Consider the following 13,799-nt stretch of genomic DNA (forward strand, 5'->3'; position numbering starts at 1 on the left):
ATCTACAAATTAATTGATTCTTGGATTGACCCCTTTATCATTATGTAATGTCCTCCTTAGTCTTTTGTGACAGACTTTGTTTTAAAGTGTATTTTATCTCCAGGGCACCTGGGTGGCTCAGTTGGTTAAGCATCTGCCTTCAGATCAGGTCATGATCACGGAGTCCTGAGATCGAGTCCTACGTTGGGCTCCCTGCTCAACGAGGAGTCTGCTTCTCCCTCTCCCTCTGCCCCTCCCCATGCTACTTCTCTCTCTCTCTCTCGCTCATTCTCTCTCTCAAAATAAATAAATAAAATATTAAAAATAATAAAGTCTATTTTATTTGATATGATTATTGCTATTCTTTCTTTTCATTCCCATTTACATGGAATATTTGTTTCCATCTCTTCACTTTCAGCCTGTGTGTCTTTGATCTGAAGTGAGTCTCTTGGAGGCATCATATTTGTAGTCTTCTATTTTTATCCATTCAGCCAACCTATGTTTTTTTATCAGAGCATTTAGTCCATTTATATTTAAAGTAATTATTGATGAGTATGTACTTATTGCCATTTTGTTAATTGTTTTCTGATTATTTTTGTAGTTTTTCTGTTTATTTCTTCCTCTCTTTGTCTTCTCCTCTGTAGTTTGATGGTTTTCTTTAGTGTTATGTTTGGGTTCTTTTCTCTTTATTTTGTGTGTACCTATTGCAGGTTTTAGGCTTGTGGTTACCATGAGGTTTATCTATGTTGATCTATTTATATAGCAGTTTTTTTTTTAAAGATTTTATTTATTTGACAGAGAGAGACACAGTGAGAGAGGGAACACAAGCAGGGGGAGCAGGAGAGGGAGAAGCAGGCTTCCCGCTGAGCAGGGAGCCCAATGTGGGGCTCGATCCCAGGACCCTGGGATCATGACCTGAGCCGAAGGCAGACGCTTAATGACTGAGCCACCCAGGCGCCCCTATGGAGCAGTTTATTTTAAGCTGATAGTCACTTAAGTGTGAATGAGCCTAAAAGCACTTCCTTTTTTACCTCTCCCCATGTTTTATGTTTTTGACGTCATATTTTATATCTTTTTATTTTGTGTATTTTTTAACTACTTAGGTAGTTATGGTTATTTTTACTATTTTTGGTTTTTAACCCATACTAGCTTTTAAGTGGCTGATCACAGCCTTGACTATATATTTGCTTTACTAGTGAGATTTTTTTCTTTTATATATTTTCTTATTTCTAGTTATGGCATTTTCTTTTCCAGTTAAAGAAGATGCTTTAACAGTTCTTGTAAGGCTGGTTTAGTGGTGATGACCTCCTTTAGCTTTTGCTTGTCTGGAAAACTCTTTCTCTCCCCTTTAATTTTGAATGATAACCTTGTAGGGTAGAGTATACTTGGTTGTAAGTTCTTCCCTTTTAGCACTTTAAATATATCCTGCTACTCCCTTTTGGCCTACAAAGTTTCTGCTGAAAACTCATGCCCAGTGTAGGATTTTAAAGACCCCCATGCAGTCTGTCTTTTTAGTTTACCAAATGTGAAAAAAAAAAAAAAAACAAACCATATAGTCTATCAATGCATATGTCACATAGCTTTTTTTTTTTTTTTAAAGATTTTATTTATTTATTTGACAGAGAGAGAGAGACAGCGAGAGAGGGAACACAAGCAGGGGGAGTGGGAGAAGGAGAAGCAGGCTCCCCGCTGAGCAGGGAGCCCCATGCGGGGCTCAATCTCAGGACCCTGGGATCATGACCTGAGCTGAAGGCAGACGCTTAACGACTGAGCCACCCAGGCGCCCCAGCTTTCTTTTTTTTTTTTTTTAAGGAGAAGCTACTTATAAAACAATGTAGAAACAAAGTTCATTCATCTGTGTTAAAAAATGGCACAAATTCTTTTAGAACACCCATACAGCAATAAATGTACATCTTAGGGAATGTAAAACAAATTAAATCCTAATTAGCTTTTACTTGTTTTGCCTTGGTCAGACTAGAAATGTGAGTCACTGGTTATGTTTACAAAAGGACTAATCAGAGAGAGAAAAACAGTTTTATTACAATACAGATTTTCCATTCAATTTGTATTCTGGGCTGTGCTCCAAGAATAAAGTTCATTCCTTTTTGAAGATCCTCTGGGCTTCTACTCCTTCATATGTGTAAGTCTGAAAGGTGTTAACAAACATAGAAGAAATTGACATTAAGATTTAAGGCTCAATTAAGAAAAATGTTAGTATTATTATAGCTTTGAAATGATTATAGTATTTTTTTTCTTAGTCTTTATAGCAACATTTTATACAGATACAGGATATACCCACTAAAAACACATTTTTGGTTTTTAGTCACATTTTTAGTTAAAATAAGTAAGATTTATGAGAAAAATAATAGTTTATTTGTTGAAGATATAACTCAGCAATCACAAATATAAAATTATTATTATGTAATTATTTTTGTCTTTAGGAAATAGCTATGATCTTTTTACCACTCACCTGAACCAATTCACCATCTATAATTTCTCGGATAGCATTCAGTTCATTTCCATTGTCTATCCGTTTGAATTTTCCAACAAGTTTATTTCCTTCTAGGTTCCAAGTACCCTATAAATGTAAAATAATAATAATAAATAATAATAATAACAAATAGCTTTTTTAAGGGTCTTACCTATGTTAGGCACTGTTCTGAGTATTATAGATCTACTTCTTCAGTCTTCACAATGACCTTATGAAGTAGATATTACTGTCTCCATTTCATGGTTGAGAAAAATGGGACACAATAATTCACCTAAAGTCATAGAGCCAGGATTGAACCTAGGCTTTTGGGGCTCTAGATTATATGCTGGTAACCCTTATGTTTGTCTCACTCAGTTGCTTCCAAATGCTAAATTTTAAGGTAGATGAGCAATGCTTCCTTTTTCTAAATCTTTCATGTTAAAAAGAGTATTCCTAAATTTAGTCATGGTTCAAGTTAGTTTCATGGAGAGCCTAACAACACTGTGTATGTTTTAATTTTATAATTGTTGTAATAATTTAAAAATGGCCATTGGGATGCCTGGCTGGCTTAGTTGATGGAGCATGCAACTTTTGATCTTGGGTTGTGGGTTCAAGCCCCATGTTGGGTGTAGAGATTGCTTACAAATAAAGTCTTTAAATAAATAAATAAATAAATGGCCATAAATGATAAAATATTTGACAGTTTGTCATTACAAACATATAATTTAACTAGAAAATCCTGAGGACAAAAATGTTTTAAAAACTCAGTTGAAAAATATGACTATCTAAAATTTTTTATTTTAAACATTAAAAGGTGTATTCCCAGTGATGTACAATGTAGCATGCATCAGACTTTTCCATTTGGTTACCCATTCATTAATTAATTTATTCATTTATTTTATTATTTTAGTGTATTTATTAAATGACTATTAAGTTTAAGTTAGATAAATTTAAAAGCTTTTGGTGCTATCAGGTATGTAAAGTTGAAAACACTGAGCTTCAGTTTTCTTTATGAATAATAGGTCTATATTTGATCATCCAGAGGATGTTTTTCTAATTCTTATTGTTCAATCCAGATTATTTACAGATGTATGAAAATAAAAACGTTAGACTTAAATATCCTGCCAATTTGTGCAATATATAATGTGGATAAATTCTATTGGCTGCTTCAGTAAATGAAGGAGGCTTAACATTAAATATCCAGTGACAGAAAAGAGATTATTTTAGTATTGTGTAGAAAAATCAAGAATGTATTGCTTGTAAAAAGTATCTTACACTGAGTTCAGTTCCATCTGCTAGGCTGTAATTAAAAGTGACGCCAAGCTCAAAAACAATTTCAATGGTACGAAAAGTGCTTGATTCTTTGACGGTGAATTTATTTCCTTCTTGTGTAATTGTCAGTTTCAAATTGTCATGAGCTGCAAGCTTCCTTTTCACCATATTAACACCTGCAAAGCAAAAGATGTTGGAGAAAATAGAGTCAAAATGCCATAGAAAGTGTTTATTTCAACAAGTTCTGTTTTATTTATTTGTTTATGTACATTTTGAGGGTGGGAAGGAAAACTTGATTGCATTGCCTTTGTACAAGAGCATTCAGATTGCCCCTTACAGAAAAAATTCAGGCTTAGTCAGATCAAGAGTAGTGATTCAAGTTATGTTTCCAAAACTTATGAAAAATTAAATGAAAAACAGAATTGTAGAATCTTACAACTGAGTAATTTTAATATAATTATCAACCTTTTTGCTTCAGTGTTAATTAAACTAAATTCCAGAAATGTCAAACAAAGGATTAAATATATTAATATATTTATAAGGAACTTTAATTCTGCATAAACAGTATTTTTAAACATTTTTTGACTTTCCATAATGGCTTTAAAATTTTGAACTTCATAATTCTCTTTGCTTTTTGTGGCATTTCTATCACAAAAATGAGAAAATTGGCAAAGATTGCAGTCAAATTCATTATTGTAAGAATGTGCAAATCCCATAAATTTCAACATGGAATTCTGGAACTATAGGATATAATTGATGCAAATTTTGTTTTTGGGGAATGACTCCAATTTGTTTGCACATCTCACACAGTGTATGAGCTGCCAGAGTATTGGAATAGATATTAAATTTGTTAAATTAAAACCCGCATAGAAACCACATGGAATCATGAGATTATTCCCAAAATTTTATGTCAGAGGAAATGAGAATTACATCTAATTTATTTAGAGCTGTGAATCATGATAGAACTTTTTCCCCCATTACTTTACTATATGATCTTTGTTTTTCCATCCCCTAGAATTCAACGTTTTGAAGTTTTCATTATGCACTGCCCTTTTTTACTCTCTAAACCAAAAAAAAAAAGAGTAAGTTTTCAATGACACAGGCACAATCAGCAGTTGAAGAGTGAGTGAATCATACCTGGATCTTTTTTGTTTCAGAGAACTCAATCTTTTCTCCCACTAGTGAAACTGTAGTTTTCCTAATATAAGAAGTGAGAATATTGTTTTCCCTACTCTGAGCCTCATACATTTTGGATCCTCACCACCAGAACAGGAGCCATTCCCTAAACCCTGAGGTTTAGAAGGAATTAGAAGGAAAAATGTCTGTGAAGAACAAAATAACAAGCCACTAAAGAATTAAGCCCTTACCCATTTTTTCCATGAACTTGTCATAGTTCGCATTCCGGTCTATCTTCCAAGTACCATCAAAAGCCATGATCTCTAGTTGAGTCAGCCTCTAAGCAATCAGAGATTCAGGTCTGTCCTTAGGAGACAATTTATTCTAGTTCTTATCTTAGAACCAGCTTCATACTGTGATGTGGAAGTTTAAAGTTTAAAAGGTCACTTAACTACACTAATGCCCAGCCATTGTGGTTTATCTTTCTATAAATTTCTTAGTTCCTCTCCGGAAATTCAACTGAATTACAGTTGACCCTTGAACAACATGGGTTTGAATTGCATGGATCCACTTATATATGGATTTTTTTCAATAAATACAGTACAATATTGTAAATGTATTTGTTCTTCCTTATTTTTTAAATATTTTCTCTAACTTACTTTAGTGTAAGACTATAGTCTGTAATACATATGACATACAAGATATGTATTAATTGACTGTTTATGTTATCAGGAAGACTTCCAGTCAACAGTGGACTATTAGTGTTTAAGTTTTTGAGGAGTCAAAGGTTATACAAGGATTTTTGACTGCATGGGGAGGGTTGGTGCCCCTGACCCCCCCCGCCATGTTGTTCAGCAGTCAACTATAAAACATGATAAACAATACCTATTTTATCTCAAACTACAACTTGTGAGTACATTTATTTCAAGAACTAGAATGCGTACTCTCTTAAAATAGGTTTTCTGCTTATAAGTTCAAAGTGCTCACTACATTGGAGGTAACACAATTTAGAACATATATCAAATAACATCTGGGAAATGAGACAGTTAGTGACCTATCCCTTTTTTACAATAGCAATTACCTTGTAAAGTAAGATTTTATGACCAAATATAAATAAAAAGTTAAAGTTAATATGATACTGAGACTGAAGATTTATTTATTTTACTAATATGTTCTTTTGCATTGTGCTTTTGGGTTGCCAGGACTTTGGTAAATATCCTGACACCTGGTACAGTCCATAACACATGGGTGCTCACTGGGGTTTTTGTTTTGGTCTTGAATGATGATAGGCAGCTGAGAAAAATTTTAAGAGGTAGAAATGTAGCTAGATAACTCGAAAACTTCCATTAGAGAAACAGTCAGTTTTAAACATCTGCCATGTAAAGAGAAAACAAAAACCAGATATCAGCTATGCCATTAATTAAAACCATTCCTTTGTTTTACTCTTATTCCCTCTCATCCCCAATCCTGGTGCAATCAGAAGCTAAAAGTCAATATGTATGTGGGACGAGACCATGGAGGATAGCTAAAAAGGTAAAAAGTAAAGGAGGTCACCATATCTCTCCTTTCCCCCACTGCAGGCTTTCAGCCTGGAGCAGGACTGAGCTGGTAGAGGAAACACATTAACTTATTATGACGTGCAGAGTTTTGGTTATTAACTAGTCTGAATATATCACTTGCTAAGAAGAGACCATTATTGTGAATAAATGTGACCAAAGAAACTCTTATTAACTCAAGGTCAGTAGAGAAACTAAAGAGCATGCCCAACATTTCATTCAGGGTTAGAGGAAGGATGTATCTAACGCATTTGAACAGGAAACTGGGGAAATAGAATTAAGTTTTAAATTTTTTTTTTTTAAGTAGGCTTCATGCTGGGCATGAACTCATGGGGCTTGAACTCACAACCCTGAGATCAAGACTGAGCTGAGATCAAGAGTCAGACACTTAACCAACCAAGTCCCCCAGGCATCTCTAGTTTTTAATTTTGATTGTATCCATTGGGCACACTTTTTCAGTGGAGTTGCCCACTTATTCTTTTATCAAGTAAACACATTAAAAAGCTAACTACCTTCCACTAGCTCCATTATTTCATTAAGAGAGAAAAAGGCATCAAAACAGAGAGAGAGAAAGGGAGAGGGGTGTTGGGGAAGAGAGATTGTAATTTTAGAATACTAGAAGTCCTTTACATTTGTAACTAACTTTATGAAAAAAAATGATTACTTTGTTTTTCTCCCTTTTATCAAAGATAATGAAAACTCATCATTTGGGAACCATAACCCTAGTATACTTCCATTTGAGAAGGGAGCATAATAGGATCAGGTAAGCAAATAGCACTTGAACTCATGCCAACCTACTAACAGAATGGACATGTTAAACTTTTCAGTCTTCCATTTATCAGTGGCAATATCCTAATTTAAAGTCAGGAGTCCCTGTTGTCTGTAGAGTGGCACCCTTGGATTTTTTAAATGAGTAGATCAAATTTTTAACATTATACTTTTCCAGCTTCCCAACTCTGTAGCTTCTCAATTCTTACTACTCAACTGGACCCAGCTAGAAAAGATCATATAGAACCTATAGACCAAGTTCCCTGCAGACTTCTCCTACTGATGATACAATTGGACCATCTGGCTGAGGGCTGACCCAGTTCTTTATTTTCTTCTCCGATAAAGCTAGAAGACTAAGGGTCCTGCAGCTTGGGAGAGTGGGTGGATTAGGTATGTGTGTGCAGATGCTCTCTCTCTCTCTCTAGGCTCATAGTCCACGTTAGTCACGGAGTGGTATGGAAGAAGTGGAAACCAACAGAAGCTCCTGGTGATCCCTATCCCATTCTTGCAGGGGATTGTAAAAATTACATTCCTAACATGGCTTATGAAGCCCCTACTCATATCTCACATTTTCCCTGCACCAACCCCTGTGCTATTACACATGCATGGTTTCTAGGCTCAGCTGAATCGTCCGCACTGTCTGGCAAGACTTCTCTGTGTCCCAGTCAACTCCCTCTTCATTTCATGACAGTATCTTTAATAACTTTTTTCTATTAAAAGCAGAGTTTTATTCTTTTTAAAAATTATTTTATTGAAGTGTAGTTGACACAATGTTACATTAGTTCCAGGTGTACAACATAGTCATTCAGCAACTCTATACATTATGCTGTGCTCAGCACAAGTGTAGCCACCATCTGTCACCACACAACGCTATTACAGTATCACTATTTTCCCTCGGTTGTGCCTTTTGTTCTTGTGACTGATTCATTCTCTAACTGGAAGCCTATATCTCCCCTTCACCTATTTTGCCCATCCTCCCAACCCTCTCCCTCTGGCAACTACCCTCTCCCTCTGTGTTCTGTATTTATGGGTCTGTTTCTGCTTTATTTTATTTTTTAGATTCCATGTGTAAGTGAAATTATGTTGTATTTGTCTTTCTCTGTCTCTTATTTCACTTAGCATAATATGACTTAGGTTTATCCATGTTGTCTCTAATTGTAAGCTCTTATTCTTTTTTATGGTTGAATAATATTCCATTATATGTATTCCATTATATCTGTCTATATCACATCTTCTTTATCCATTCATTATTCAATGGACACGTGGGCTGCTTCCCTAGCTTGGCTACTGTAAATAATGCTGCAATAAACATAAGGGTGCATATATCTTTTCAAATTAACATTTTTGTTTTCTTTGGGCAAATACCCAATAGTGGAATTACCATATCATATGGTATTTCTTTCTTTTTTTAAAGATTTTTTTAAAGTAATCTCTACACCCAATGTGATGCTCAAACTCACAACCCCAAGATCAAGAGTTGCATGTTCTTTTTATTTTTTTAATTTAATTTAATTTTATTATGTTAGTCACCAAGAGTCGCATGTCCTACCAACTGAGCCAGCCAGGTGCCCCTCATATGGCATTTCTATTTTTAACTTTTGAGGAACCCCAATACTGTTTTCCACAAGGGCTGCACCAATTTACATTCTCCCCAACAATGCACAAGGGTTCTTTTTTCTCCATATCCTCATCAACACTTGTTAATCCTTGTCTTTTTGATACTAGCCATTCTGACAGGTGTGAGGTGATAATTCATTGTGGTTTTGATTTGCATTTCCCTGATGATTAGGGATGTTGAACATCTTTTCATGTATCTGTTGACCATCTTCTTCTTTAGAAAATCTCTATGCAGGTCCTCTGCCCATTTTGATTGAATTATTTGTTTTTTTGGTGTTGATTTAATCATTTTCTTATACTCTTCTTCCCTTGCCTTCAGCAGATGACCTACATACTACTCCACAGGGGAAATAAACCATCAAATAATAATTCCCTCAATTTGTGCCTTCTCATTTTCAATATCACCTGTTAGTACTTTCTTTACTACTATAAATTCTTTTACCCACTTATTTACTCAACAAATATTAGAATTTCTACTGTGACCCAGGCACTATGCTAAAGTGTAGAAGAATGAATACATACAGTTTCAGTCAAGAGGAAGCAAGGCTTAAAATTATAATAGTGAGGCACATGCAAAGACTTTCCCCCCTGCATTTTCATATTTGCCCCTATCTTTCTCTTTTGTTTATTAAGCTGAGGTGGGATCTTTTCTCCTTCATATCAAGATGGTCAAGTCTTTCCCATTTTAAGAAATGAAAAGACTCTCTGGATTCTTTTTATGTTTCTAGAAACTATTCAGTCTTTCTCCTTCCCTTTATAGCCAGGCTTCCTGAGAAAATAATCTATACTTGTCTCTACACTCTTCTCTTCTGTTAGTGCCTCAATCTACTGCAATACCAGCTTTCATATTCACCACTCCACTGAAACTACTCACTGAGGTCATAGATGAATTTTTTGTTGCCAAACACTATGCACACATCTTGGCCTTTATTTTATGTCACTGCAGCATTCCAGACTATTGACTCTTCCCCACTTTGAAATTTCTCCTTTTCTTTTCCTGATTTGATTCTTTCTTGACATTCAACTTACTTCTCTGAATGCTCCTTTTTAGGCTCTTCCATGGGCAATTGTTCCTCATTTGACACCTTATATTTAAGGTTGTATCTTAAGATCTCTTTTCGTTCCACACAGTCTATCTGGGCCATCTTTTTCATTCCCATGTCTTCAGTTTCCATCTATGTGATTCCAAACTTCAGAGTTACAACCCAGATCTCTCTCCTACCAGGTACCTATTCCAATTTTTTTTAAAAAAAGATTTTATTTACTTATTTGACAGAGCACAAGAAGGGGGAGCAGCAGACAGAGGGAGAGGAGAAGCAGGCTACCCTCTGAGCAGGGAGCCTGATGCAGAGCTCGATCCCAGGACCCTGGGATCATGACCTGAGCTGAAGGCAGACGCTTAACCGACTGAGCCACCCAGGCATCCCGAGGTACCTATTCCTTACCGGTTTCTCTACCTGCATGCTTTATCGGCACCTCAAATTCCACACAACTGGAAAGGAGCTTAACTTTCCACTTAGCCTTGTTCTCTCCTCTTCTATTTCCTGTATCAGTGATTGATTCTGCCATTCTACGGATAATTCTAATGTCTTTCCTCTCCTTTATTCTCAGCTTTTCATTTTATCAACAAATCAACGTTTACTCCCTAATATCACTTAAGTATATCCCCTCTTTGTATTTTCTAGTAGTCACCATCACTCACCTAGTTTGCTACAATAATTTAAATGGTGTTCCCCTCCTCCAGTCTCTCAGAATCTGTTTTGTCTAGAGAATTATCTTCATAAAATGCACATGTGACCATGTCCTGTCTTTGCATATTATCATTCAGTGATTCCCTGTTGCCATTAGCATAAAATTCTATATTCCTTACCTCTCCTATTCACCTCGCTTTACTCTTCCCCTATCCAAGGTGCTCTGATCTCTCCCATCTCTGTATTCTTGTCCATCTTCTTAACTCTGCTTGTAAATCCCACCCCTTACCCCATGCTCTCCCTACCTAGCACCCACTTAGATTTTCAGAGTCAGCTCAGTATCACCTATCCAACAAGCTGCCTTGCCTTCCTCCTTCCTGCTGGTCTGGGCCAACTCTTCTTTGCCTGTGCTCCAGTATTGCCATCAGAACCCTTTTACACTTACTGCATTGATTATAATATCTGTTAGCCTGTTTCTTCTAAGAGATTTTCAGATTTGAGGGCAGAGACGATTCAAAGATTTTATTTATTTGACAGAGAGAGACACAGTGAGAGAGGGAACACCAGCAGGGGGAGTGGGAGAGGGAAAAGCAGGCTTCCCGCTGAGCAGGGAGCCCGATGTGGGGCTGGATCCCAGGACCCTGGGATCATGACCTGAGCCAAAGGCAGATGCTCAATGACTGAGCCACCCAGGCGCCCCGGCAGAGACGATTCAAAATGGGTACAAAATATGTACAAAGTAAGCTTATGTATCCTAATTAAAGCCTTTGTTGCCTGTTTAGAAGTGCCATTTGTTTCCCAGTCTGGGTTCAGCATGTGGGTGTTTAACCAGCTAACAGGTTGTTTAATAATGAACAGTACCCCACTGCCTTCTAATTTGATACTAGGGTCATGGGCTTACCCAGTGTAATATTTTGACTCCCTGCCTATTTTGCAACCTAATTGAGGAGCCTCCATTTGCAGGCTTTCCAAAGGAAAGTTAATTGCAGATCATAGGCTCCAAAGCTATCTGGTTGGCAGAATACTACAAGGGACTTTGGCTCCTTGATGGAATGAAGCAAACTTTTATCTCAGAGTGAAAGAATAATGTTGCCAAAGTGCTACTTTTTTAGGCATGGCAGAAGAAATCCTGTAGAAATCAAGAAAATGTTACCAGTGTTAGGAAAAGCATCAGCTGACTTTGCTATACCGTAGCTTTACATCCTTGCCACAGAGAAACACACTTAGTGGGAAGACTCCCATGACTGTATATGTCACTGTAGAAAATTTTGAAAATACAGCTAAGCCCAAAGAAAAGTAAAAATTACTCAAGACCTTATCTCCCAAGGTAGTCGGTGCTAGCATTTATATATATATTTATAATGAAATAGATATTATAATTATATAGTATATATATTTATACACACATCATTCATTTATATAAAATATGCATGTTATACAAATAGATGAGCTTATTCTATATATATTATTTTACAAATCTTTAAAAATTAACAACCTTGGGGAGCCTGGATGGCTCAGTCGGTTAAGCGTCTGCCTTCGGCTCAGGTCATGATCCCAGGGTGCTGGGATCGAGCCCCGCATCGGGCTCCCTGCTCGGTGGGGAGCCTGCTTCTCCCTCTGCCTGCTGCTTCTCCTGCTTGTGCTCTCTCTCTGTCTCTCTCTGTCAAATAAATAAATAAAATGTTTTAAAAAAATAAAATAAAAATTGACAACCTTATCAAAATTTTTCCATTTCATTAAATATTCCTCTACATCATTAAGAAATTTTTTAAAATTTATTTATTTATTTATTTATTTATCTGGTGGGGGCAGAGGGAGAGGGAGAGAATCTTAAGCAGGTTTATGTACGATTCATCTAGTTTTACGTATGTTTGAACACACTCACGCATTTTGTGTGTATATATATTTATGTATTTCTATGGACCCGTATGTGTGTATATGTACACATAGATATGTATATGCGTATACTCCTTTAAGTTTGTCTGTGCCTAGAGACCCATGCACATATCTTCATTTGATCAAGATTTGTATTTTAGAAGGCTTCATTTGGCACCAAATAGAGGAGGGATTTGAGGGACTCATCTGGAAGAAAAGGCTAATTAAATATTGCTATAACCTTGCTGAGAAATGAGAACTGAAAATAAGATGGTGAAAGCGAGACTGGAGAAAAGAGAGCCACAGAGATGTGGGAATGCCCTAGATGGCTGGCAGACTAGATTAGCTGAGGAGACAACAGAGTCCAACTGTGCCAGATGTGTATGCTATCTCGCAAGGGCACCAGGGCACAGTCTTCTCTTTTCAGGGAGCTTATCTATATGGAAGACCAACCTTTGAAATACAGATAAAGTCCCTGAACAACATCAGTCAGTCAGACATTGAAATTTGCCCCCAGTGAATGTTGGTTCTCTTTTCAGTAGGCGTTTGCTTCTTCAATCATCTCCCTGTTAAAGAAACAGATTAATTTAAATAGAATCACTCTTCAATAACTTAAATTGGCCTTTTACAATCTGTTTATTCATCCACTCATTCCTCTGCTCATCGTTCTGTAACCATGGGTTGAATGAACACAATTTATGGAGCTTAACTAAAATGCAAATTTATTTTTGTCTTTATCTTTCACTGGGAGAAGTTTTTTCCTGTGCCTGCTTAAAAACCTAGGCAGTCCCTTTTTTTTCTGCCCATTCAAGTAATAAAATGTTCTATCAGGGCCTCGGAGTCACACAGCTCCAGGGGGCACCATTTGCATTGTAATCTTTGTAAATGAGACTCCTATAGTTCCAGTAGATTCTCATGGGAATTGGGCCCCTGGAGTTTTGCAACAGGACCTTGAGTCCTAAGGCCACGTTCATATCAAAATCGTAGCTTTAATTCAGTATTGAGGAATGTTTTGTCTAACATATGAAAGAATACTTTACTCTTCATTCAAAATTGAGACTTCTCCCTACACTCCACCTTCATTCCAGGGCCTGGCCGCAGGCAAGCCATAAACCTTCTTGCTTCTGGCCTCTAGGGTTGGAGGGCAGAATGGGAGGTAGAGAGAGGCGGGGCCCCTTTCATTGTCCTGGCCCTCAGTCTAGCTCTCCAGAGTAGTAGTGCCTCATCCTCGGTGCCCTTCAGCTTCTGCCTGCAGCTGCTAGGTTGTCTTTAATCCTCTCGGACCATCCTTTTGGACAGGATACCTTTTTAAATGACCCCAGAATAATATTCCTACCCTTAGGTTTCATCTAGTTCCTAGAATTCCCATACTTTCGACCCACAATGAGAGGAGAGTGCAGTACCTTCCTAGTCACCCACCTCTATGTTGCTGTAATAGTCTGCTTTAGCAGGCAC

The 13,799-nt window shown here is 36.8% G+C and overlaps 1 protein-coding gene across 1 annotated transcript; it reads right to left on the reverse strand.

Annotated features, from left to right (window-relative positions):
- Nucleotides 1-2,074: 2,074 nt before the first annotated feature.
- FABP2 (fatty acid binding protein 2) lies at nucleotides 2,075-5,155 on the reverse strand. The gene is made up of 4 exons (XM_032399014.1): nucleotides 5,089-5,155; nucleotides 3,725-3,897; nucleotides 2,450-2,557; nucleotides 2,075-2,125 (listed from the first exon to the last, which is right to left on the reverse strand). Exons 1-4 carry the CDS (start codon nucleotides 5,153-5,155, stop codon nucleotides 2,075-2,077), a joined length of 399 nt encoding a protein of 132 aa, XP_032254905.1.
- Nucleotides 5,156-13,799: the final 8,644 nt, after the last annotated feature.

The sequence above is a fragment of the Phoca vitulina genome, unplaced genomic scaffold (assembly GCF_004348235.1).
Source record: "Phoca vitulina isolate PV1807 unplaced genomic scaffold, GSC_HSeal_1.0 scaffold3, whole genome shotgun sequence".
Lineage (NCBI taxonomy): Eukaryota > Metazoa > Chordata > Mammalia > Carnivora > Phocidae > Phoca > Phoca vitulina.